Below are 27,657 nucleotides of genomic sequence, written 5' to 3' on the forward strand. Positions count from 1 at the left end.
TAGGGCGTAAAATGGGGTTGTGATCTCAATTCCACTCCATCTCAAGTCGATTCAGAGAATGAATTAGAATATTCAATTCACAAATAGAACAATGGTATGGGGATTTTTCAATGAAACTGACTTGAGTTGGAAAGGAATCTTCCCTCGCTCCCGATGAATGAGTGATATGAGAAGAGAAGAGGGACATTTAAAAAAACTCTGTGCTACCATAGAGGAACAAATATGGCTCTGTTTATGACTTTAGAGGCTGCAGAGAGGACCGGGATTCAGAATCTCCCCGGTGTCACAGGAAATCAATATCTAATCACCTCCAAATCCTTACTCATTTAATCTTGCCTTGGGAACCAAACCCCAACAAACTCCCATTTTGTCACGTTTACCCGCTCAAGTCTTGAACTAACCATGTGGCAATCTCATAGCTGAGACAAGGGCGCATCCCATAATGGATCCCTATTCCCTTCATAGCGCATTACTTTTGACCAGAGCTCTATCGGCACTGGTCAAAAGTAGTGCACTGCACAATATAGTGAAAAGGGTACCGTTTGAGACGAACCCATACACAGCATAGACAATCTCAAAGTGAAACCATTTTCAATGTGACTGATGCCACAGACGCTAGTGAAAAATCCCTTCTTTTACAGAATAGATGAGGGGACTAACACTGGGGGACATTGGGAGTGGTGTTTCATTTGATATGTGTGTTCCGCTTGACTGAGACTTATTCCCCACATAGTGCACTACCTTTGATTAAAGAAATGGCACCTTATTCCGTACATAGTGCCCTACTTTTGATCAAGGCCCGTAGGCCACTATTGGAAATAGTGTGTCATTTAGGATGCACCCTTGTGACGGTTCCAGTTCGTTGAACTGAACTCATTACCATTGGATATTTGAACGGGTTCAGCGTTTACTAGGAACACTGATCAAAGGGGACAGACTCACCCTTCAAAACCTGGTACTCAATAGTAAAGTTCCCTAACTGTGAGGTATCTGCTGTAGGAGAAAAAGAGACCGAGAGATGTTAAACAAAGTCATGAAAGGAGGGAGGGACCTAAAACATTACTTTCATTTTGAAACATTTTTTTATAATTATTTTTTTTACCAAGTGATGAAAAGAGAGGGAGGGAAATAGAAAGGGTTAGGGATGACTGAAGAGAGAGAGAGAGAGACAGACAGACAGACAGAGACAGTTTCTGCTGCATGTACCTGCATCTAAAATGTGTTGCTTCTTTTTGATGAACTTAACAAGCATTGAAAAAAAGTATAAAAAAATCTAAAATAGCTAAAAGATGACTTTATAGACATATGACGTACCAGATATAAAACCCTGTTGAAGTCTTGTACGAGGATGTTGTTCTGATCTATGTACTCTATGTCTAGCTGTACCTTGTATCTATATCGTAATAAACATGCGTATTGCTGATTGTAAATAACCGCATGTATCCATGATGACTAGTTTTGCTACACAGAGAGAAATAAATAAAATCAACTATTTTTTATTATGAAACTGAAATGCCTTTTTTTTAACAACTTTTTTTAGTAGACATTTTGTGAAGTTATATTTTCAGATGACACCTTTGCTACCTATCATACGGCAGCAATAATGGAGGACCACGATAGCAGTGCAGCACAGTTTGGTTTTTGCCCTTAGCACTACACACCTGATTCAAATCATGAAAGCTTGATGATGAGTTGATCATTTGAATCAGGTGTGTAGTGCTTGGACAAAAACAAAAACTGTACTCCCCTTTGGGTCCCCAGGACCAGGATTGAGAACCACTGCACTATAGGGTTGCAAAATTAACTTTAAACAAAAAGTAGGTGGGATAATTTACAGAAATCCTGGTAGTATTCCATCCCGAATCCAGGAATCTTTCAACTGGGAATTCTGGGATAGTTAACTGAATTTTGCAACCCAACCTGTGTGATCGGTTAGTTTTTATAATGTACAACAGGCCAACTCAGCTACTGCTGTCATAGAATGTACAGTATACAGGCCAACTTAGCTACTGCTGTCATAGAATGTACAGTATACAGGCCAACTCAGCTACTGCTGTCATAGAATGTACAGTATACAGGCCAACTTAGCTACTGCTGTCATAGAATGTACAGTATACAGGCCAACTTAGCTACTGCTGTCATAGAATGTACAGTATACAGGCCAACTTAGCTACTGCTGTCATAGAATGTACAGTATACAGGCCAACTCAGCTACTGCTGTCATAGAATGTACAGTATACAGGCCAACTTAGCTACTGCTGTCATAGAAGAATGTACAGTATACAGGCCAGTATACAGGCCAACTTAGCTACTGCTGTCATAGAATGTACAGTATACAGGCCAACTTAGCTACTGCTGCCATAGAATGTACAGTATACAGGCCAACTTAGCTACTGCTGTCATATAATGTACAGTATACAGGCCAACTCAGCTACTGCTGTCATAGAATGTACAGTATACAGGCCAACTCAGCTACTGCTGCCATAGAATGTACAGTATACAGGCCAACTCAGCTACTGCTGCCATAGAATGTACAGTATACAGGCCAACTCAGCTACTGCTGCCATAGAATGTACAGTATACAGGCCAACTCAGCTACTGCTGTCATAGAATGTACAGTATACAGGCCAACTTAGCTACTGCTGTCATATAATGTACAGTATACAGGCCAACTCAGCTACTGCTGTCATAGAATGTACAGTATACAGGCCAACTCAGCTACTGCTGCCATAGAATGTACAGTATACAGGCCAACTCAGCTACTGCTGTCATAGAATGTACAGTATACAGGCCAACTCAGCTACTGCTGTCATAGAATGTACAGTATACAGGCCAACTCAGCTACTGCTGTCATAGAATGTACAGTATACAGGCCAACTCAGCTACTGCTGTCATAGAATGTACAGTATACAGGCCAACTCAGCTACTGCTGTCATAGAATGTACAGTATACAGGCCAACTTAGCTACTGCTGTCATAGAATGTACAGTATACAGGCCAACTTAGCTACTGCTGTCATAGAATGTACAGTATACAGGTAGCTACTGCTGCCATAGAATGTACAGTATACAGGCCAACTTAGCTACTGCTGTCATAGAATGTACAGTATACAGGCCAACTCAGCTACTGCTGTCATATAATGTACAGTATACAGGCCAACTTAGCTACTGCTGTCATAGAATGTACAGTATACAGGCCAACTCAGCTACTGCTGTCATAGAATGTACAGTATACAGGCCAACTCAGCTACTGCTGTCATAGAATGTACAGTATACAGGCCAACTCAGCTACTGCTGCCATAGAATGTACAGTATACAGGCCAACTTAGCTACTGCTGTCATAGAATGTACAGTATACAGGCCAACTTAGCTACTGCTGTCATATAATGTACAGTATTCAGGCCAACTTAGCTACTGCTGTCATATAATGTACAGTATTCAGGCCAACTTAGCTACTGCTGTCATAGAATGTACAGTATACAGGCCAACTCAGCTACTGCTGTCATAGAATGTACAGTATACAGGCCAACTCAGCTACTGCTGCCATAGAATGTACAGTATACAGGCCAACTTAGCTACTGCTGTCATATAATGTACAGTATACAGGCCAACTTAGCTACTGCTGTCATAGAATGTACAGTATACAGGCCAACTTAGCTACTGCTGCCATAGAATGTACAGTATACAGGCCAACTTAGCTACTGCTGCCATAGAATGTACAGTATACAGGCCAACTTAGCTACTGCTGCCATAGAATGTACAGTATACAGGCCAACTTAGCTACTGCTGCCATAGAATGTACAGTATACAGGCCAACTTAGCTACTGCTGTCATAGAATGTACAGTATACAGGCCAACTTAGCTACTGCTGCCATATAATGTACAGTATACAGGCCAACTTAGCTACTGCTGCCATAGAATGTACAGTATACAGGCCAACAGTTAGCTACTGCTGCCATATAATGTACAGTATACAGGCCAACTTAGCTACTGCTGCCATAGAATGTACAGTATACAGGCCAACTTAGCTACTGCTGCCATAGAATGTACAGTATACAGGCCAACTTAGCTACTGCTGCCATAGAATGTACAGTATACAGGCCAACTTAGCTACTGCTGCCATAGAATGTACAGTATACAGGCCAACTTAGCTACTGCTGCCATAGAATGTACAGTATACAGGCCAACTTAGCTACTGCTGCCATAGAATGTACAGTATACAGGCCAACTTAGCTACTGCTGCCATAGAATGTACAGTATACAGGCCAACTTAGCTACTGCTGTCATATAATGTACAGTATACAGGCCAACTTAGCTACTGCTGTCATAGAATGTACAGTATACAGGCCAACTTAGCTACTGCTGTCATAGAATGTACAGTATACAGGCCAACTCAGCTACTGCTGCCATAGAATGTACAGTATACAGGCCAACTCAGCTACTGCTGCCATAGAATGTACAGTATACAGGCCAACTCAGCTACTGCTGCCATAGAATGTACAGTATACAGGCCAACTCAGCTACTGCTGTCATAGAATGTACAGTATACAGGCCAACTCAGCTACTGCTGTCATAGAATGTACAGTATACAGGCCAACTCAGCTACTGCTGTCATAGAATGTACAGTATACAGGCCAACTCAGCTACTGCTGCCATAGAATGTACAGTATACAGGCCAACTCAGCTACTGCTGCCATAGAATGTACAGTATACAGGCCAACTCAGCTACTGCTGTCATAGAATGTACAGTATACAGGCCAACTTAGCTACTGCTGCCATTCTTTCCTTCATAATAACACGTATAGCTCACATCCTGCCTGAGACTTACAGCCAAACAATGCCAACACACCACTCATTCATTCTGTACTGATTGGAGAGATGGAAGGAGAAGTGGGGGATGGAAGGAGAAGTGGGGGATGGAAGGAGAAGGGGATGGAAGGAGAAGGGAGGAATGGAAGGAGAAGGGGGATGGAAAGAGAAGGGGAGGAAGGAGAAGGGGGATGGAAACAGAAGGGCTACTGTGGAAGGAGAAGGGGGATGTCAAGGAGAAGTGGGGGATGGAAGGAGACAGTACAGGGGGGATGGAAGGAGAAGTGGGGGATGGAAGGAGAAGTGGGGATGGATTCTTTCCTTCATAATAACACGTATAGCTCACAGGAGCCAACACACCAAGTGGGGGATGGAAGGAGAAGTGGGGGATGGAAGGAGAAGTGGGGGATGGAAGGAGAAGTGGGGGATGGAAGGAGAAGGGGGATGGAAACAGAAGGGGGATGGAAACAGAAGGGGGGATGTAAGGAGAAGGGGGAATGGAAGGAGAAGGAGGGGTGGAAAGAGAAAGGGGATGAGTGAAGGAAGAAGTGTGGAATGTGAGGGATGAGGACGGAAGAGGGAGATGAGAGAATGACGGAAGTGAGGGATACAGGGATGAAGAAAGGTTGTGTTGTTTTGATAAAACACGCTCCCCTAAGGAGAGAGAGGAGAGGAAGAAGTGGAAAGGATGAGGAAGAAGGCTTGGTGTGTGTGTGTGTGTGTGTGTGTGTTCAGGGAGTTGTTAAGAGGTTAAATTGGTGATCAGAGGAAAGGTTGATCACTGCTCACTGGGGAAATGGATACACACACACACAAGCAGAAGAAGAAGGGAGGGAGAGGAATAAGAGGTGGAAGGAGAGAAGGGAGAAGTGATATCAGACTACATGTACCGACAAAGCCCCGCGGTGGTGCTGCGATGTCTAGGACCTACCACTGTTACTGGGGAGGGTCAAACATGCATCCCTGCCACACTTAGATCCAGAACACAGGGCTTTGATCACAGAGCTTTGATCCCAGTAACGAGTGCCCGTCTCCCCCTTGTTGAACAGGTGGGTTGCCCCCCCCCCGGAGCCTTCTGGAGCTAAGAAATCTGATGGAGACTCATGCTGGGGGAGAAGAGAGAGAATGATAATAATAATAACAACGATGACTATCAGAAACAAACAAAAGCAATATCAATAGTCTAAATAAAGAGATCGATTAAAAATAAATGAGAGAATGAAAGTGAAGAGAGGATAGATGGAAGGAGGAAGGTGGGAGGGATGGGGGATGAGAGGAGAGGGGATGGAGAGAAGGAGGGATGAGAAGAGCAGGAGAAGGGAGGGAGGGATGGGATAAGAGGGGGAAGAAATGAAAAGAGCAGAAGGATGAAGGGAAGGAGATAAGGAGAAAGGAGGAGAGGAGAGGAGAGGTTGTTGACTGCAGCCAGCTCACAGAGGGATAGCAGCAGTGATTCATTGGTCATGTGACTCCCCCCCTCCCTCTGTCCTCCCTCTGTCCTCCATCCCTCCCTTCTCTCCTCTGCTGGGTGAGTCATCCTTCGCTCCTCCATCCTCATGCAGAACCACTGCAGAACCCTCAGGCAGCCACACACACACACACACACACACACACACAAAGTGCACACAGCATGCGCAGTCAGGCACACACTCACACAGAGACACATACATACTGCAGTCCACCGGTGTGCGTGGCCAAAGAGCTCTATTTTCACGTCATCTGACAATAGCGCCGGTTCCAACCGAAGTGCCAATGCCGTTCACCAAACTCCAGGTGGCGGTGGTCAGAGCTCTTTGGCCACGCATTCCAGTGGTGGGTTTAGCGTGTAAAACAGAAGCATATACAGAAAACAACCGCACACCTACGGTAAAATACGGTGCTGGATCTTTGATTTTATGGGGCTGTTTTGCTTCCACTGGTCCTGGGGCCTTTGTTACGGTCAACGGCATCATGAACCTTACGCAGTACCACAAACTCAACATTTTGCAACGGCCATGTCAGTCCCTGAACTTGAAGCCCATTGAAAACCTGTATTTTGAATTAAAGAGGACAGTCCATAAGCGCATATGAAGGATATCAAGGATCTGGAAAGATTCAGTATGGAGGAATGGTCTAAGATCCCTCCCAATGTGGTCTCCAATCTCATGAAATATTTTAGTAAAAGGCGCAGTGTCATTATCCTTGCAAGGAGAGTGGGCTAGAGTAATGAAAACAGGGGCACCAATAATTAACCACTATCTTTTAAATGTTTTTTTGGTATTACTTCTTAAACAAAATCTCTTCCTCTTACAATTGTATTAGTATAAAATAGAATTTCCTCATTTTTCCCTCAGTATTTGTATGATGTATTTTATAGTATTTTTTGCTGGACCTGGCTGTAATGTAACAGAGTAGATCCGGTCCAGTCCAACCAGCTGCAGATAGTTCATCTGGTATAACCAGCTACAGATAGTTCATCTGGTATAACCAGCTACAGATAGTTCATCTGGTATAACCAGCCACAGATAGTTCATCTGGTATAACCAGCCACAGATAGTTCATCTGGTATAACCAGCCACAGATAGTTCATCTGGTATAACCAGCTACAGATAGTTCATCTGGTATAACCAGCCACAGATAGTTCATCTGGTATAACCAGCCACAGATAGTTCATCTGGTATAACCAGCCACAGATAGTTCATCTGGTATAACCAGCCACAGATAGTTCATCTGGTATAACCAGCTACAGATAGTTCATCTGGTATAACCAGCCACAGCCAGGCCATATTAGGACATGATACATACAAATGGAATACACACCCACATAATCAAAAACAGACCCATCTCTCTCTTTCTTTCCCTCTCTCATGTTTTTTTCTCCTTCAGTCCCTCTCTCTCTCTCTCACACACACACACACACACACACACACACACACACACACGGTGCACCCAACGACCTGCATTATTATGTGATATACTCCCAGTCATTTTCCATCTCTGTGTACGGATGATGTATTGATGGTGTGCATCCCAAATGGCACCCTGTTCCCTATGTAGTTCCCGCTAGAGTGCACTACTTTTGACCAGGGCCCATAGGTAAAAGTAGTGCACTATGTAGGGAATAGGGTGCCGTTTGGGATGTAATCAGAAGGAAAACAGAATGGAGCAGCATTTTAACATTCTATGTTTATTTCAGGGCCCCATACCGTCACCAAGGATAATAGCTTTCTTAAAAAAGGTTTGGGCTAATCACTGCCATTTAGAAGAGAAGGATGGCGGGAGGGCGGGAATCTGCGAAAGAGGTGAGGGAGGAGAGGAAATGAGAAGAGGAAGATGAGGGGAAGTCAGGAGGAGGAGGGGAGAGTTCACCAACCTCAACATCATAGCAGGAACAGTCTGTGGGAATGCAGTACGACCTCAAATTATCAGCCCGTGTGTGTGTGTGTGGGGAGGGTACTGTATTTCCATTGCAAATCTGAGAGCCCTTTCCTGCCTACTCTGATACTAAACCACCCACACCTTTGGAACCGACACACACACCCCTCTCTCTCCCTCAATAGCGCTCTCTCCAAGCCTTTGTCAGTGACTGTAATGTGGGCTTGCTGAAACAATACAGAGGGTTAGAGAGAGGTATCTGGTTGTGTGGGAGCCAAGTAGTACCATGTGAGGGTTAGAGAGAGGTATCTGGCTGTGTGAGACCTAGGTAGGACCATGTGAGGGTTAGAGAGGTATATGGCTGTAGGGGAGCCCAGTAGGACCATGTGAGGGTTAGAGAGAGGTATCTGGCTGTGTGGGAGCCAAGTAGTACCATGTGAGGGTTAGAGAGAGGTATCTGGCTGTGTGAGACCTAGGTAGGACCATGTGAGGGTTAGAGAGGTATATGGCTGTAGGGGAGCCCAGTAGGACCATGTGAGGGTTAGAGAGGTATATGGCTGTGGGGAGCCCAGTAGGACCATGTGAGGGTTAAAGAGGTATATGGCTGTAGGGGAGCCCAGTAGGACCATGTGAGGGTTAAAGAGGTATATGGCTGTAGGGGAGCCCAGTAGGACCATGTGAGGGTTAGAGAGGTATATGGCTGTGTGGGAGCCCAGTAGGACCATGTGAGGGTTAGAGAGGTATATGGCTGTGGGGAGCCCAGTAGGACCATGTGAGGGTTAAAGAGGTATATGGCTGTGGGGAGCCCAGTAGGACCATGTGAGGGTTAGAGAGGTATATGGCTGTAGGGGAGCCCAGTAGGACCATGTGAGGGTTAGAGAGGTATATGGCTGTGGGGAGCCCAGTAGGACCATGTGAGGGTTAGAGAGGTATATGGCTGTAGGGGAGCCCAGTAGGACCATGTGAGGGTTAAAGAGGTATATGGCTGTAGGGGAGCCCAGTAGGACCATGTGAGGGTTAGAGAGAGGTATCTGGCTGTGGGGGAGCCCAGTAGGACCATGTGATGGTTAGAGAGAGGTATATGGCTGTGGGGAGCCCAGTAGGACCATGTGAGGGTTAGAGAGAGTATCTGGCTGTGTGGGAGCCCAGTAGGACCATGTGAGGGTTAGAGAGGTATCTGGCTGTAGGGGGAGCCCAGTAGGACCATGTGAGGGTTAGAGAGGTATCTGGCTGTGTGGGAGCCCAGTGGGACCATGTGAGGGTTAGAGAGAGGATCTGGCTGTGTGGGAGCCCGGTAGGACCATGTGAGGGTTAAAGAGAGGTATCTGGCTGTAGGGGAGCCCAGTAGAACCATGTGAGGGTCAGAGAGAGGTATCTGGCTGTAGGGGAGCCCAGTAGGACCATGTGATGGTTGGAGGGGACAAGGGACTGAAGTCCCAAATGTATTTAGGCATATTTAGTACTATTTTAGGAAGTATGCCAGGGAAGTGTGTTCATTGTATACTTGCAAGATCAATATTGATATGTTGGCGCCATATCGCCATCAGCCCAGAGCTACTGCTGCGTCCCCATGGTAGCTCTGAGACGGGCATGTCAGTTTGGTGCCAACATGATGCCCTGAATGCCCAATTCATCCTCGATACTTTGTGACAGCTCTGAAAACATCGAATAGTTTGTGGTGGGTTAGGTATTGCCTGAATAAATCCACCTGCACTCCCTGTACTCCTATTCTCTGCCCTTATTTACAGACTGTCCTCCTTTATCTCATCCCTCCATCTCCCTCGGACTCGTGTCTCTCTCTCCGTTGTATGGCAAGGCTGAGCTGCACTCCCTGTACTCCTATTCTCTGCCCTTATTTACAGACTGTCCTCCTTTATCTCATCCCTCCATCTCCCTCAGACTCGTGTCTCTCTCTCCGTTGTATGGCAAGGCTGAGCTGCACTCCCTGTACTCCTATTCTCTGCCCTTATTTACACTGTCCTCCTTTATCTCATCCCTCCATCTCCCTCAGACTCGTGTCTCTCTCTCCGTTGTATGGCAAGGCTGAGCTGCACTCCTATTCTCTGCCCTTATTTACAGACTGTCCTCCTTTATCTCATCCCTCCATCTCCCTCAGACTCGTGTCTCTCTCTCCGTTGTATGGCAAGGCTGAGCTGCACTCCCTGTACTCCTATTCTCTGCCCTTATTTACAGACTGTCCTCCTTTATCTCATCCCTCCATCTCCCTCAGACTCATGTCTCTCTCCGTTGTATGACAAGGCTGAGCTGCACTCCAACACGGTCACAAAAGAACGGTGACTCATACACTTAGAGGCTCCATCTCTTTCCCCTTTCTTTCTCTCTCCCTATCTTACACAAACAGCTTGGCTTTGGATTCTCTCTGAATTTAAAACAGTAGCTACATCAACAGGTATGCATTTACACCTATAGGAGACTGACATTTCCCACTAACACATGCATCCACTTTCTAACATATGTCGACACAAAAACACTCCCTTATCTCCCACAAACAGCTTCCGACACATGAAACGGCTTGAATTTCAAAACAGCAGCTACATCAACTGGTAGCTGTGCATTAGTCTATAGACTGGCACTTCCTACTATCGGAACCCATTAAAAACATGCATGGGCATTCTGTAGTTAACACAAAATGCTTTAACAAACTATTACTAGCTATGGTTACATTTGACATTTAAAATAAGGACAGACGCTTTTATCCAGGCCAACTTACTGTCAGTACATTCAACTCAGGTAGGTAAAACATTTAAACAATTCAGAAGGCACAAATACACAATACTTTTAAAATGTGATTTTATTGTCATTATAAAATTACATTGCCACATGATTCCCTGTCTGAAACCCATTGTAAATCATTGCAAATAGGAATTTGTTAACTGACTTGCCTAGTTAAATAAACAAATTCAGGGAAGAGGGCACCATGACTGGACCGTAGTTCAGTAGTTATTTATGAGACCTCCTACCCCTAATGCTGGATTACAAAAGGAATAAAACACCACAGAGTCCCTGAAAAACCTCAACACTACTCAAAATATCTTCCAATTTCAGGTGTAGTTCCAATAATCCACACTAGACCACTAAGAAGTTCTGTCCCATTGCTCAGATCACTTCATCCCACTTTGAACAGAACACTATATAGGGCAGATGAGATGGAGGATTGAAAAGAAGATTGAGTATGACTTGATCTAATCCATCCACACCATGAACGCTGCAGACCGGAGGCACTGGTGCCCTCTCCTAGAAGCCTTACGTTACTCCAGACATGAACGCTGCAGACCGGAGGCACTGGTGCCCTCTCCTAGAAGCCTTACGTTACTCCAGACATGAACGCTGCAGACCGGAGGCACTGGTGCCCTCTCCTAGAAGCCTTACGTTACTCCAGACATAAACGCTGCAGACCGGAGGCACTGGTGCTCTCTCCTAGAAGCCTTACGTTACTCCAGACATGACGCTGCAGACCGGAGGCACTGGTGCTCTCTCCTAGAAGCCTTACGTTACTCCAGACATGAACGCTGCAGACCGGAGGCACTGGTGCTCTCTCCTAGAAGCCTTACGTTACTCCAGACATGAACGCTGCAGACCGGAGGCACTGGTGCCCTCTCCTAGAAGCCTTACGTTACTCCAGACATAAACGCTGCAGACCGGAGGCACTGGTGCCCTCTCCTAGAAGCCTTACGTTACTCCAGACATGAACGCTGCAGACCGGAGGCACTCCTAGAAGCCTTACGTCCAGACATGAACTCCTGCAGACCGGAGGCACTGGTGCTCTCTCCAGAGCCACGTTACTCCAGACATGAACGCTGCAGACCGGAGGCACTGGTGCCCTCTCCTAGAAGCCTTACGTTACTCCAGACATGAACGCTGCAGACCGGAGGCACTGGTGCCCTCTCCTAGAAGCCTTACGTTACTCCAGACATGAACGCTGCAGACCGGAGGCACTGGTGCCCTCTCCTAGAAGCCTTACGTTACTCCAGACATGAACGCTGCAGACCGGAGGCACTGGTGCCCTCTCCTAGAAGCCTTACGTTACTCCAGACATGACATGAACACTGCAGACCGGAGGCACTGGTGCCCTCTCCTAGAACCCTTACGTTACTCCAGACATGAATGCTGCAGACCGGAGGCACTGGTGCTCTCCTCTTAGAAGCCTTACGTTACTCCAGACACAAAGAGGATTGGGTAAGTAGGTAAGTCATATATTGGGCATGAATTCTAAGTGGTATGCCAGCGTGGATATCGGAACACAGCCTATGTATTGCTACTACTTGGGAGTGAAGCAACGTATTTGGGAATGCACACTAGCAAGTAGTATGTTGGTATGAAGGTTGGAACGTACCTTGTTAAAAGCAAAGGGCTAAAGTCTGGTTACAAGAACACACATTTATAGTCTGAAGCTAAACTCTACTAGTTGCAGTTTCTTCCCTCTTGTTGCAGACAAACACATGAGTACTCTTTGGAAAGTAGGTATTTCAGAGGCAGAAATTGGGGAGAAATGATCTGCCATGTGGTATAGTACTGCATTTAGTGTGTGTGTGTGTGTGTGTGTGTATAGGAATGGTAGCTAGGTCCATTTTTTTGTGTGTATTTCTCAAAAAAAGTCACATGCATCTTAAAGTAGTTCACATTTTTATGCATTGCAGCTCAAAAACAAACGGACACTATTTTTTGCCCTGTGTTCGTTTTAACTAAGTTGAATCATCATCATCAGCATCATATACCATCACGTTGCACCCTTTAAACACATTCATGTTAGCACATCCACACAAGTGCTAAAACGGCACAGACTTCTCCATAGGTTAGTTGCTCAACACAAGAAAGCCTGGGCGAGAGAGAGCAAGACAGAGAGATGGTCTGAAACAGTTCCGGAATAGAACACAGAACTAGAATTCTAAAGGAACTCTGGATGGAACTGGAATTTTGGGTAGAATCATTTTCAGATTGTTTCCCTTCCTCTTTATATGAATGTCAAGGTTACTTCTTTTTGTTTCCTGACAAGATCCTACTATAGGGTCAACAAAGCTCACCAACGCAGACAATCAATGTGTTCCCTTAAAAACAGCAAACGTATTATATTACTATTATTAATAATAATCTCATAACATGTGGTCCATATACAAAACATTTTAAAACAGCCATTTATTTAAAAGCAAATTCATGTCCCCCAAATGGCACCCTATTCCCTATGTAGTGCCCTACTTTTGACCAGAGCCCATATGCACTATATATAGGGAATAGGTTGCCATTTGGCAACGCAACCCTAGTCTGATCAAAAGTAATCTGGTCAGTGATGTTTTGATGTTTAATTGCATCCCCAGCTATAAAAAGGCTTGAGATGTGTTCTGACCTGCCTCTTTTGAGGGAAATGTCAAAGGTCAAATCAGACCTGGGTTCTAAAACGATTTCAAATACTTAAAGTCAAGCTTGATTAAGCTTCCTGGCACAATGGAACCAATAGAATGGTCTCCAGGCAGGCCAAAGCAAACACGGGAAGTACTTGAAGGATTTTCAGATACTATTTGAACCCAAATCTGGGTTACATTACAGTAGTAATAGATAAATCTTCCAGCCAAAAGTGGAATTATTTTCACAGAGCTAATATACATTACGGTTGCAATATTCCGGTAACTTCCCAAAAATTCCCAGGTTATCCTAAAATAGTTGTATAACCCCAGGAATCAGACAGGATTTAACAACAAATCCAAAATCCACCATACAGGATTTCTGGAAAACTTGAGAATTTTGGGAAAGTTAATTTTGCAACCTTAAACCATCATGATAATATACAATTAATGTCAGCAATGCTTTGAATTCAGTAGTACCAGAACGTCAAAGGTGTGAATCTCATCGGACCCCCCCACTTAACCCAAACCCCTCCATTTACCCCCTCCCCATACACACCCACATCACAAACCCCCTTTCCTCCCCCCTGCACCTGGAACCCAAAGAGTCTTTGACTGTAGAATGATAAAGTGTTGTGAGCAGAGTACCCTGCTGTCACTATGCCAGACCCATCTCCTCTAGAACACTCCTGGGAGATTCATCCTCCTGTAGGGGGAGATAGAGAGAAGGGGAACAGCATAGCATTACATATTACAAGTCTAGAATGTACATTATTATTACATTATGAGGGTCTATGACCTCATCCCCTCTTGTAATTCAGCAGTATCTCTGTGGGGAACAGATGCTCTGACAGGATAATGATTACCACCACCGTACAACACAAAAAACATACATCATTCATTCTAAGGTAGAGTCCTAGCAAGTATGGTAGGGAGAACTCCAAAATACACTGATTGAGGTCGAGTGAGACCCAAACGTTGGTTAAAAACAGCCATTCAATAGTTTGAAGTATGAATAACACTGGTTAGCTGGAGTTTCACATTATTTTTAATAAGAGAGATCACTTCTTCCTCCTGTGGTGTGTGTGTGTACCTCCTGCAGTAGGTCGGCCTGTTCGATGGCCTTAAGTACACTCTTCTTGGACGTGTCCTGGATCTCTCCACCGATCAGAAACTCATCCAGTATAAAGTAGGCCTTCTCAAAGTTAAAGATGATGTCCAGCTCACAAACCTGCCAGGGCGCACGCACACACGCAGGGAGGAATCAGAATCACCTTTATTTACTAAGTACACTTACAATAAAAACACAGAATTTGAGGGGAGAGAGGGTTTAAGAGAGGGATGGTGAACATACAGTCCATTCAGAATGTTCAGACCCCTTCACTCTTTCCCACATTTTTGTTACGTTACAGCCTTATTCTAAAATTGATTAAATAAATAAAAATCCTCAGCAATCTACTCACAATACCCCATAATGATAAAGCAAAAACAGATTTAGAAATGTTTGCAAATTTATTACGAATAAAAAACAGAAATCCCTTATTTACATACATATTCAGACCCTTTGCTATGAGACTCGAAATTGAGCTCAGGTGCATCCTGTTTTCATTGATCATCCTTGAGATGTTTCTACAACTTGGAGTCCAATTAAACTGATTAGACATTATTTAGAAAGAAACACACCTGTCTATATAAATTCCCACAGTTGACAGTGCATGTCAGAGCAAAAACCAAGCCATGAGGTCGAAGAAATTGTCCGTAGAGCTCCGAGACGGGATTATGTCGAGGCACAGATCTGGGGAAGGGTACCAACAAATGGTCTGCAACATTGAAGGTTCCCAAGAACACAGTGGCCTCACTCATTCTTAAATGGAAGAAGTTTGGAACCTTCCCAGAGCTGGCCACTCGGCCAAACTGAGCAATCGGGGGAGAATGGCCATGGTCAGGGAGGTCACTGACAGAGCTCTAGAGTTCCTCTGTGGAGATGGGAGAACCTTCCAGAAGGACAACCATCTCTGCAGCACTCCACCAATCAGTTCTTTATGGTAGAGTGGCCAGATGGAAGCCACTCGACAGTAAAAGGCAGATGACAACCCACTTGGAGTTTGTCAAAAGGCACCTAAATGACTCTCAGACCATGAAAAACAAGATTCTCAGGTCTGATGAAACCAAGATTGAACTCTTTGGCCTGAATGTCAAGCGTCACGTCTGGAGGAAATCTGGCACCATCCCTACAGTGAAGCATGGTGGTGGCAGCATCATGTGGGGATGTTTTTCAGCAGCAGGTACTGGGAGACTAGTCAGGATCGAGGCAAAGAAACAGAGCAAAGTACAGAGTTCCTTGATAAAAACATGCCCAGAGCACTCAGGAACTCAGACGAAGGTTCACCTTCAAAACAGGACAACGACCCTAAGCACACAGCCAAGACAACGCAGGAGTGGCATCAGGACAAGTCTCTGAATGTCCTTGAGTGTCCCAGAGCCCAGACTTGAACTCGATCGAACAGCTCTGGACACACCTGAAAATAGCTGAGCAGTGACACTCTCCATCCAACCTGGTAGAGCTTGAGAGGATCTGCAGAGAAGAATGGGGCAAACTCCCCAAGTACAGTGTGTTCCAAACTTGTAGCGTCATACGCAAGAAGACTCAAGTCTGTAATCACTGCAAAAGGAGCTTCAACAAAGTACTGAGTAAAGGGTCTGGATACTTATATAAATGTGATATTTCCATTTTTTTTTTGTGTGGAATAAATTGCAAAAAATTTGAGAAACCCGTTTTGATTTATCATTATGTGGTATTATTTGTAATAGGAGAGGGGCACAGAGCGAGGAGAGGTGCACAGAGCCAAGAGAGGGGCACAGAGCCAAGAGAGGGGCACAGAGCCAGGAGAGGGGCACAGAGCCAGGAGAGGCATTTGGCCACAGGAGTGAACAAAAAAAGCGATAGGGTTGGCTACAGGAGAGGGGGATGAGAGAGAGTTGGCAATAGAATAAAAGATGGTGAAGGAGAGTGAGGGATGAGAAAGAGAGAGAAGAAAGAATAGGAAAATAGAGAGTGATAAAAATATACAGTAGGAGTGAGAGCGCAAAAGAGAGGGTGAAGAAACAGCGTGAGGGTTGAGAGAGAGAGCTGGAGTGACTCACACTGCCGAAGTACTTATCCAGCAGCTCTACGAAGCGGTGGATGACCTCCAGAGTAATGAGCTCGTTGTCCTGCTCTTCCACCGCACAGCAGAAATACAGACTGGCATACCTGACACACACACCTGTTGTGTTATTGAAGATCAACACAACCACACTTTAATCGTTGAGGTTAACTAAGGTGTTCCGCAGGAGGGAATAACCGGGGAATCTAGAACCCTCCAACCAGGACTTTTGGAAAACCTGGGAATTCAGGGAAAGTTAACAGAATTTTGCAAACCTAGGTTTAGCTGAGAATAAAAGGTCCTGGGGGAATCTCTGGAGCGCCAGTCCAGTCCGTAACCCAGGAAAACTAAGAACTACTGAAAGAGAATCTTGATATGCTGCTGTTAACAATGCCAATCTATGCAGTGTAGCAGCTAAATCCTCAGCCTTTCTACCAAAGCAGTGGCGGGTGGCTCTTTGTTATTGTTTGAATGCAGATTGCCTCTTTGATGACTCAAGTCTATGCAGTGTAGTCAGACAATTCAAGGGGTGTGATATTCAAAATGGCATGTGCCAGTCTTATACACCATAGTGTGTGCATCTGTGTGTTAGAGCATTAGAGAAGTCAGCTCGTTGGCTCCCTCCCCTGGCCAGAAACAGGTACTGCACGACTGCTGCGCACAATGATTAGACGCTTCGACAGAATCACTGAGCGTCAAAGCATCACACACCAAGGATACTGACGGCCGAGAGATATTTAGTACATCTGTCTATTGTCGGCAGTAAATGTTTTGTTCACTCAAATCATTTGCCGTCTGCCTAGATAGCTTAAGAAAGCAACGCTGTTTGGCTTATGCCCACTTCTAAATATGTAGTTAGCTAATGTTGGCTAACTAGCAAGCTGCGCTAATGTTGATAGCTAGCTAAAATGTGTAGTAAGTCCTTGTTGTGGCCATCTGGCTCGTATCAACATTATCATTAAAGGATTTGTTCTTGCAAGTGCACATTATCAAACCTAACAAAAAAAAGGTTTGTGCGCAAAACTCCTAAGCTAAATGTAAAAGACGTAAAGACTTGCTTTAGAAAAACAATTAAGCAGCATACTATAATTTATTTAAGTTAGTCCGGGCTCTCCAATTGGCTCAGTTAAATTGTCGACCACTGACAGGCACGTTCTTTGTTCTAGTAAAAGAATGAACGGCCTACTACTGTGATAGGTACCTACTGAACCGTCTAACCTCTAAGCTACTGTGGGATCCTATGGACAGCTTTAACCCAGAGTGCTGTGTGTGGTTGCCTTCTGCATGACTGGTGGAATGAGTTATAACAGAATCAGAGTATCCGCTGTATTGAAACACACTGTACAATCTAAAACGCTGTCTGCTGTGAGACATCAGTGTTGGGAGAAAACAATACACATGCCTGAAAGACAGCCTGGAGCCTGGGCGATTCACTGTGATCACACACAGTCATATCACGAGGATATCCACCCCCCCCCGGAACCACGTTTTAAGGGCAATTATTAACGTCCCCCCTGGAAACACATTTGAATGGCAATTATTACCAGTAAAGTGAGGCCAGATGTTTTGATGGGGGGGAATGATTAGAACGTAACACCAAACACTGAGTCACTGGTTGACTCATCATTCCAACCATGACAACTAATTTTCGGAGACAGTTGCCATTTCAGAAGCTCATTCCACAATTAACACTTTCCAGAAGCCCCCTAGAGAAAGTGAGTACGCATCATGTCAGATACTAATGCACATATAGCTCACAGATAGCGGCCCATGGAGCACATGCTCAAGTGTGTGTGTGAACAGTGCATAGCGCCTACCTGCTGTTCCACACAACCATGAAAACGTAGGTATACAACAAACAGCCTGTCCTTTTAGGGAAGTGTAGGATGTGGTACTGTACATGTAGGAGGTGATTATGTCATGAATATTATGAATGTATATCTACTGTGTGTGTTGAGACAGAGAGACAGAGATATTCCAGTACCTCTTGTAGACGATCTTGAGGTCCCTCCACTCCAGGAAGCTGCTCATTTTGGGTTTGCGGGCCAGGACCACCTGCATCAGTTCCCTGACCATCTTCTTCTTGTCCCTCTCAGCCGTGGCAGTGTACCACTTCTGGAGACGCAGCTTCCCCTGCCGACTGAACAGCAGCATGAAACGCATCTATACAGGGGGAGGAGATAGCAAGACACTGAAATATATTGGTTGTCCAAGACTAGGTTTAATCTGTGTCTGGGGAAACCAGGGAGCATGGAGGAGGAAGCAGGGGGTATGATAGACAGAGGCTACCAGAAGGGAGATCTAGGCATAATAAAGATAAATATTCAGTTGTTGGATCAATACTGGACACACGCACCACACACAGTGAGTCTGATACATTAACAGCCTGCACTGGGATGATGGTAGAGCGCAGTGGGAGGGAGGAAGAAATGAGGGAGAGAGAGAGGAAGACAGACAGAGAGCAAGGTGGGAGGAAGAAATGAGGGAGAGAGCAAGGTGGGAGGGAGAGGGAGGAAGAAATGAGGGAGAGAGAGAGGAAGACAGACAGAGAGCAAGGTGGGAGGGAGAGGGAGGAAGAAATGAGGGAGAGAGAGAGGAAGACAGACAAAGAGCAAGGTGGGCGGGAGAGGGAGGAAGAAATGAGGGAGAGAGCAAGGTGGGAGGGAGAGGGAAGAAGAAATGAGGGAGAGAGAGAGGAAGACAGACAGAGAGCAAGGTGGGAGGGAGAGGGAGGAAGAAATGAGGGAGAGAGAGAGGAAGACAGACAGAGAGCAAGGTGGGGGGGAGAGGGAGGAAGAAATGAGGGAGAGAGCAGAAGACAGATGAGGAAAACCGATGGAGGAAGAGAGGAAGACAGACAGAGCACTTACCTCATGACTCTCAAGTGCATTATTTTTTCAAAACATTTTCACAGGAGTCTACTGCAGGTATTTCTAAACTGGAGTAATGCTGTCAAGGGTACGCCGAATACAAATGTGATTTAAAAAAAAAAATCAGTTTAAGAAATCATATTTATTTTTCCCCTTCCCATTTTCAAACAGTACATTTATATTTTCCAATGGGGCTATACATTTGTGTGAGGTCCCCCCCTCGCCTGAGTAGCCTCATTTCACTGCCAAAAATGTAATTAAACCATCTAGTGTTGAGCTAAATAAAGACAATGTCAAATACAGGAAGCCTAGTCAAATAATGAACACTCAATCACATGAACCGTTACTCATTCAATCACATGAACCGTTACTCATTCAATCACATGAACCGTTACTCTCTCACGGGAAACCTTCACTCTTGTACAGACATTTAGAAATGAAACATGACAATTTGAAAAATAAGCCACGGGAGTTTGAGCGAGAATAAAGACGACTTTCGGGTAGCAAGACATGTATAAAAGCAACAGATACCATTAATAAGAAGGGGCTAGAAGCGTCTTATATGGTGAGCTACCGAGTGGCTTGGACAGGCAAGCCCCATACTATTGTAGAGGAATGAATTATTGCTGCTGCCACGGATATGGCTGGGACAATGTTGGGGGGGGGAAATAGCCCCCCCCCCCCAAAAAAAAAACAACAACTATACAAACAATGTCTTCATCAAACACTGTTTCACGACGTACAGCGACATGGCAGGAGATGTTTTTAAACAATTACTGCTTCACATACAAGCCAGTGAATTCTATGCGTTACAGCTGGATGAGTCAACAGGGCCTGGCACAGCTCCCGGTATATGTACGTTATGTTCATGGTGGGTCAATTAAGGAAGACATCCTCTTATGCAAACCACTGGAAACCAGGACAACAGGAGAGGATATTTTTTAAGTAGTGGACAGCTTTGTGACATCAAATGGACTTTGGTGGTCAAGATGTGTTGGTATCTGTACTGATGGCGCAAAAGCCATGACAGGGAGACGACATTTTCTGTATTATGCAATGATATGGGCAGCGAACATGTAACACTTTTACAAGATACAGAAGTGCACTTGTTATCAAGGGGCAAAGTATTGATGTTTTTTTAATTGAGAGACGAGCTTAAAGTTCTTTAGTGACCATCATTTTCACTTGTCATCATGCAAGCAGTCAGACGAGTTTCTCACACGACTGGCCTAGGACATCCACTTTGTGCATGACAAGTAATTTTTCCAAAAACTGTTTACAGACAGATTATTTCAATATCACAATTTCAGTGGGTCAGAAGTTTACATACACTAAGTATGTAAACAGCTTGGAAAAATCCAGAAAATGATGCCATGGCTTCAGAAGCTTCTGATAAATTATGTCAATTGGAGGTGTACCTGTGGATGTATTTCAAGGCCTACCTTCAAACTCAGTGCCTCTTTGCTTGACATCATGAAAGACCTCAGAAAAAATAAATAATTGTAGACCTCCACAAGACTGGTTCATGCTTGGGAGCTATTTCTAAATGCCTGAAGTTACCACGTTCATCTGTACAAACAATAGTAGCAAGTATAAACACCATGGGACCACGCAGCCGTCATACCGCTCAGGAAGAAGACGCGTTCTGTCTCCTAGAGGTTGTACGTACTTTGGTGCGAAAAGTGCAAATCAATCCCAGAACAGCGGCAAAGGACCTTGTGAAGAAGCTGGAGGAAACAGGTACAAAAGCATCTATAACCACAGTAAAACAAGTCCTTTATCGACATAACCTGAATGGCTGCTCAGCAAGGAAGAAGCCAATGCTCCAAAACCGCCATAAAAAAGCCAGACTACGGTTTGCAACTGCACATGGGGATAAATATTGTACTTTTTGGAGAAATGTCCTCTGGTCTGATGAAACAAAAATAGAACTGTTTGGCCATAATAACCATTGTTATGTTTGGAGGAAATAGGGGGAGGCTTTCAAGCCAAAGAACACCATCCCAACCGTGAAGCACAGGGGTGGCAGCATCATGTTGTGGGGGTGCTTTGCTGCAGGGGGGACTGGTGCACTTCACAAAGTAGATGGCTTCATGAGGAAGGAAAATTATGTGGATATATTGAAGCAACATCTCAAGACATAAGTCAGGAGGTTAAAGCTTGGTCGCAAATGGGTCTTCCAAATGGACAACGACCCCAAGCATACTTCCAAAGTTGTGGCAAAATGGCTTAAGGACAACAAAGTCAAGGTATTGGAGTGGCCATCACAAAGCCCTGACCTCAATCCTATAGAAGATTTGTGGGCAGAACTGAAAAAGTATGTGTGAGCAAGGAGGCCTACAAACCTTTTGCTGAGGTGTATGTAAACTTCAACTGTATGTGAGAGTGGATTCTCAGCCCTCATTAGCATGAAAACTAAACAGGCACAGACTATGTGGAAAATGATTTAAGACACTCTCCAATACAACCCAACATTGCAGTTATGTGCATCCTTTCAAGCACACCCTTCTCATTAAGCTGTGGTGAGTTATTCACAATTTTTGACGAACAAATAAGGTTTTATATGTAAGATGGCTAAATAAAGCAGAGGTCGGCCGATTAATTGGAATGGCCGATTTCAATATTTCATAACATTCGGAAATCGGTATTATTGGACACCGTTTTTTTTTTACACCTTTATTTAACTGGGCAAGTCAGTTAAGAACACATTTTCAGTGACGGCCTAGGAACGGTGGGTTAACTGCCTCGTCAGGGGCAGATCGACAGATTTTAACCGTGTCAGCCCGGGGTATCCCTTGTGTTTCTGGTTTGAGCCCAGGGAGGATGGAAGCTATACTGTTACACTGGCAATAATAAAGTGCCTATAAGAACTTCCAATAGTTAAAGGTTAATGAAATACAAATGGTATAGACGAGAGGTCGACCGATTCTGATTTTTCAACGCCGATACCGATTATTGGAGGACCAAAAAAGCAGATGCCGACTTAAATTTAAAAAACGTATATATACACACACACACACTTTTGTAATAATGACAATTGCAAGAATACTGAATGAACAATGTAACACTTATTTTAACTTAATATAATACATAAATAAAATCAATTTAGTCTCAAATAACATGAGAACATATGTTAAAACAAGCCACCAGCCTTCATGGGTCTTCAATATTCCCAGTTAAGAAGTTTTAGAACACAAACACAGCTCTGAAGTGACAATGATACTGAAGAGTCTGCTTAGGAGACAAATACTGTCAACTGTTTGAATAAAAATAGAGTTTGAGTTACCTGTGATGAATGTTGAAAACAAAAACTGTAATTACTATATGCAGGAAATACTATTTTAATAATGGACATGGTAAGAATTGACTACCAAAGTGCGAGTCATAATTCCCATGACACCTAGCAAAATCTGAAAAGCGGTTCCTTCATTCATTTATTCCATAGGATATTTTTAGATTCACTTAAAATAAGGTCTGTGTTTCGTGTAGGCTTACACCAGCTGGCCAATTTTATAACTGTGTAGATATCCATAGGACAAGGTAACTCTGATCAATATTGGCTAAATATAAGCGAAGATCATTTTTATAAAAATATTTTGACAAACGTTACCTTATCCTAGTGAGATTTACACGGGTCTCAAAACGCCGAGGTGGTTTAAGCCTGCACGAAACACAGACCTTATTTGAAGTAGATCAAGACATTGTGTATGGAAGACATGAACGGTAAAATAACGAAGGAACCCCTTTCAAGTTCAGCCGCAAGTTATTACAGGAATTATAACGCGTCGACTATTTCTCTCTAAACCATATACCTTAGACTATTACGAGCCTGCTGCTGCCTACCACCCCTCAGTCAGACTGCTCTATCAAATCATAGACTTAACTATAATAAAACGCACGAGCCTTAGGTCAAATCCGGAAACTATCACCTCGAAAACAAAACGTTTATTCCGTTCCGTATTGTATCTAACGGGTGGCATCCATGAGTATAAATATTCCTGTTACATTGCACAACCTTCAATGTTGTGTCATAATTACGTAAAATTCTGGCAAAATAGTTTACAAAGAGCCAGGCGGCCCAAACTGTTGCATATACCCTGACTCTGCGTGCAATGAACGCAAGAGGTGACAATTTCACCTGGTTAATATTGCCTGCTAACCTGGATTTCTTTTAGCTAAATATGCAGGTTTAAAAATATATACTTCTGTGTATTGATTTTAAGAAAGGCATTGATGTTTATGGTTAAGTACACATTAGAGCAATCAATGACAGTCGTTGATTGTTTTTTTTCTAAGATAAGTTTAATGCTAGCTAGCAACTTACCTTGGCTTCTACTGCATTCGCGTAATAGGCAGGCTCCTCGTGGAGTGCAATGTAATGTAATCAGGTAGTTAGTGTTGGACTAGTTAACTGTAAGGTTGCAATGTTGGATCCCCCGAGCTGACAAGGTAAAAATCTGTCGTTCTGCTCCCGAACGAGGCAGAACGTTCCTAGGCCGTCATTGAAAATAAGAATGTGTTCTTAACTGACTTGCCTAGGTAAATAAAGTAAATTTTTTGGGCGCCGATTAAAATCGGCCCTAATTAAACTGGCCATTCCGATTAATCGGTTGACCTCTAGTATAGAGGGAAATAGTCCTATAATTCCTATAATAACAACAACCTAAAACTTCTTACCTAGGAATATTGAAGACTCATGTTAAAAGGAACCACGAGCTTTCATATGTCCTCATGTTCTGAGTAAGGAACTTAAACATTAGCTTTCTTACATGGCACATATTGCACTTTTACTTTCTTCTCCAACACTTTGTTTTTGCATTATTTAAACCAAATTCAACATGTTTCATTATTTATGCTGTACATAGTCTATTGGTAAATAGCCCACCCATTTTCACCTACCTCATCCCCATACTGTTTTTATTTATTTACTTGCTCTTTTGCACACCAATATCTCTACCTGTACATGACCATCTGATCATTTATCACTCCAGTGTTAATCTGCAAAATTGTAATTATTCGCCTACCTCCTCATGGCTTTTGCACACATTGTATATAGACTCCCCCCTTTGTTTTCTACTGTGTTATTGACTTGTTAATTGTTTATTCCATGTGTAACTCTGTTGTCTGCTCACACTGCTATGCTTTATCTTGGCCAGGTCGCAGTTGCAAATGAGAACTTGTTCTCAACTGGCCTACCTGGTTAAATAAAGGTGAAATAAAATAAAAAATAAAAATAAATATTTGAGGCTAAATTGATTTTATTGATGTATTATATTAAATTAAAATAAGTGTTCATTCAGTAATGTTGTAATTGTCATTATTACAAAAAAATAAATAGGCGTATTAATCGGTATCGGCTTTTTTGGTCCTCCAATAATCGGTATCGGCGTTGAAAAATTATAATCTGTCGACCTCTAAAATAAAGAGCAAAATTATTGATTATTATTATTTGTGCCCTGGTCCTATAAGAGCTCTTTGTCACTTCCCACGAGCCGGGTTGTGACAAAAACTCACTCATTCTGATGTTTAATAAAAATGTATCGATTAGTGTGTGTGGCAGGCTTACAAAGATGGCAAAAAAACAACATTTGAGAGTGCGCTAACCCTGGAGCTAGAAGGGGTACACAGCTGGAGGTTGAATGTTTGAAGGGGTACGGGACTATAAAAAGGTTGGGAACCACTGGTCTAATGTATGCCCACAGTGTTAATATTGAGGAGGAACAACTGTCCAGTAGCAGAGATTGCTATAGAACACTGGAACTCCCTGGCACCATGTGGCCTGATGGAACGTCAATCTCCTCGATACTAATGTAGCACAAACATTAACCCCGGTAGCATATGGCCCAACTCACAACAACCATTCTCATTAACTCTGGCCCGGATCTCATTCTCAACTCTAATACAGCCTGCCTACAACATTATCATATGTGAAAGTCACCTTCTAAAATTACCCCATAAACATATGTGCGTAGTGCATAATGCCTGCCTACCTGCGTGTGTGTGTGTGAGTGGGTGAGAAAAAGAGAGAGAAAACAAGAAAGAACAGTGAAGATGTGAGAACTAAACAGTGTGTCCTCAGAGACACTACAGAGCGAGAGAGGCATTACAGAGCGAGAGAGGCATGTGATGCGGTAGAAGCGGCCATGTTGTGTACAAGAATAGAATTCTCTTTGGGAGTATTCTTAATGTCTCATCTGTGTCAGATCCTAAAATATGATGTGATGTTGCAGCAGCAGTCATAAGTCTGTCAATGGACCCACAGTATTGTAGCCTGGGCCCAGATCTCCTATGGTCGTTGTCGCATTTGGCATGACAATGACCATATATGAGTTGGCAAGACAGCGCAAACAGATTGGGAACCAGGCTAACATTCAATTTAGCCAACAGACTTGACAGAGCTCTTCTGTGTACAATATGTCCATGTAAAACACAATTAGAACTCAGAGACCCATCACTCTTCAAGAAGCAATGACCAGACAACCATAAATATTAGTTAGTTTAGTAATCAAATATTATTGACAGCAACTGTAAAAGTTCAACTGAGGCTAAAGCAAACAATATTAGATTGAAAGCTATACAGAGAACATCAGTAGTTAGTATCATCTCCCCTGTAACTATTCCGCAGGTCGTTGTTGTAAATGAGAACATGTTCTCAGTCAACTTACCTGGATTAAAAGGGTTAAATAAAAAAAAATTAAAAAGTAGCCTGAGTGCAAGTCTGTCTGTGCCATCATGGCAACTCCTTGTCACTTAGTGCCAAACAAGGAGTTGCCATGATGGCACAAACAGACTGGCACTACGGATAGTTAGTTACCACGAAAAACACAGAAGCAAAGCTGAGCTACACATGATGTTAGGGACCAAAGGTTAAATACACAGAACTAGACAAACCGTACAAACTAGAGCTGGGTGATAGACAAAAATCCACTATAAATGAATTATCACGATAATTTGAACATTAAGTTTATCACAATGTGTAAGTCTTTTTTATATTAACCATTAAAACTGTTACTGTTATAGCTATCAAATGTCCCATTAATTGTCCCATTGTAGCAAACTTATTTCATTTCAAACTTCACATTTATCTCATAGAGCCCTATAGGTTATTTATCATAACGATATTAGCAAAATGTTCAAGATAAGTGTTTGGTTGGTGTCGATCATTTTTGGTTCATCGTCCCAGCTCTAGTACAAACTACTCACACCATTCAATAATACAGACTACTTGGGCTATGCTAGTTCCACTTTACTTACAGTCAAACCCGCTCAGTGCTTTCTCTCTAGTATAAATCTGACAGAGAGAAGAGACACGGAAGGGGTGTTATGTCCTGTAGTAGGATACTGGTGACATGGAGACAGCATTTCCCATTTGTATTGGAGTGTACTGATGAAAGGAGTGTTTATAAAGTTGACAAAGGTGGACATGGTCTAACAGTCAACAGTTCATCATTCTGTCCACACTTCAGGGCAGCAATACAATAGGTAGTTAGCCTAACTGACTGACAAACAGGTCCGCAACAGAGAAACTAGTGCCTGAATAGCACATTTAAATCAAAACACATTGTTCATTTGTATCATTGCAGGTATCTAGATAGATTTTTGTCTAATCACTATAGTATCTGGCTAAGCAAATATCAAAGGTTAGTTTGAAGCCTCGAAGCTAACTTGCTAACTAATGAGCATACAGCTTGCTGGCGAAGTTAGAATTTATATTAGATACAATTCGAATGTACAGCCTGTCTATCAGCAAGCAGTTACCTGTATTTTAGCATTAACCACTTTACATTGCTAACTAGGTAACACAGTTCAACTGTCAGTTGGCCAATCGGCTTGGTTTACACTGCTTCCTGAAACCATACACTTTGCTAGCTAATGAGCTAGCAGGTTAGCTTTAGCTAGTCAACTATTTTTATGGCGATACTATCGCCGACAATACTTACCATTTTATCGGATTCTCGACGCAAATATTAACGCGTGTCTTCCTATATGAATGACTTGATTTGGTTTTAAACGCAGCAAGCGTCAACACTCCATGTCTGTTTCAGCAGAACGGTACGGCTAACGCGAACAACCCGTTCGGCCAGTCAACTAGCTAGTAGTAGGAAAGAATCCGGTGACTGACG

At 43.5% G+C, this 27,657-nt stretch overlaps 1 protein-coding gene across 2 annotated transcripts; it reads right to left on the reverse strand.

Annotated features, from left to right (window-relative positions):
* Window positions 1-12,788: 12,788 nt before the first annotated feature.
* LOC112259765 (AP-1 complex subunit sigma-1A) lies at window positions 12,789-27,657 on the reverse strand. Of its 2 annotated transcripts, XM_024434399.2 has the most exons (6): window positions 27,475-27,657; window positions 26,789-26,825; window positions 18,649-18,827; window positions 16,663-16,771; window positions 14,612-14,749; window positions 12,789-14,224 (listed from the first exon to the last, which is right to left on the reverse strand). In XM_024434399.2, the coding sequence occupies exons 3-6, from the start codon at window positions 18,825-18,827 to the stop codon at window positions 14,177-14,179; spliced, it is 474 nt and encodes a 157-aa protein (XP_024290167.1). In that variant the 5' UTR covers window positions 26,789-26,825; window positions 27,475-27,657; the 3' UTR covers window positions 12,789-14,176. The 2 variants fall into 2 exon arrangements, with proteins under 2 accessions (XP_024290167.1, XP_024290166.1); XM_024434398.2 differs by lacking the exon at window positions 26,789-26,825 and having other exon boundaries at window positions 27,475-27,656.

Source organism: Oncorhynchus tshawytscha, linkage group LG10 (genome assembly GCF_018296145.1).
Source record: "Oncorhynchus tshawytscha isolate Ot180627B linkage group LG10, Otsh_v2.0, whole genome shotgun sequence".
NCBI classification, from domain to species: domain Eukaryota; kingdom Metazoa; phylum Chordata; class Actinopteri; order Salmoniformes; family Salmonidae; genus Oncorhynchus; species Oncorhynchus tshawytscha.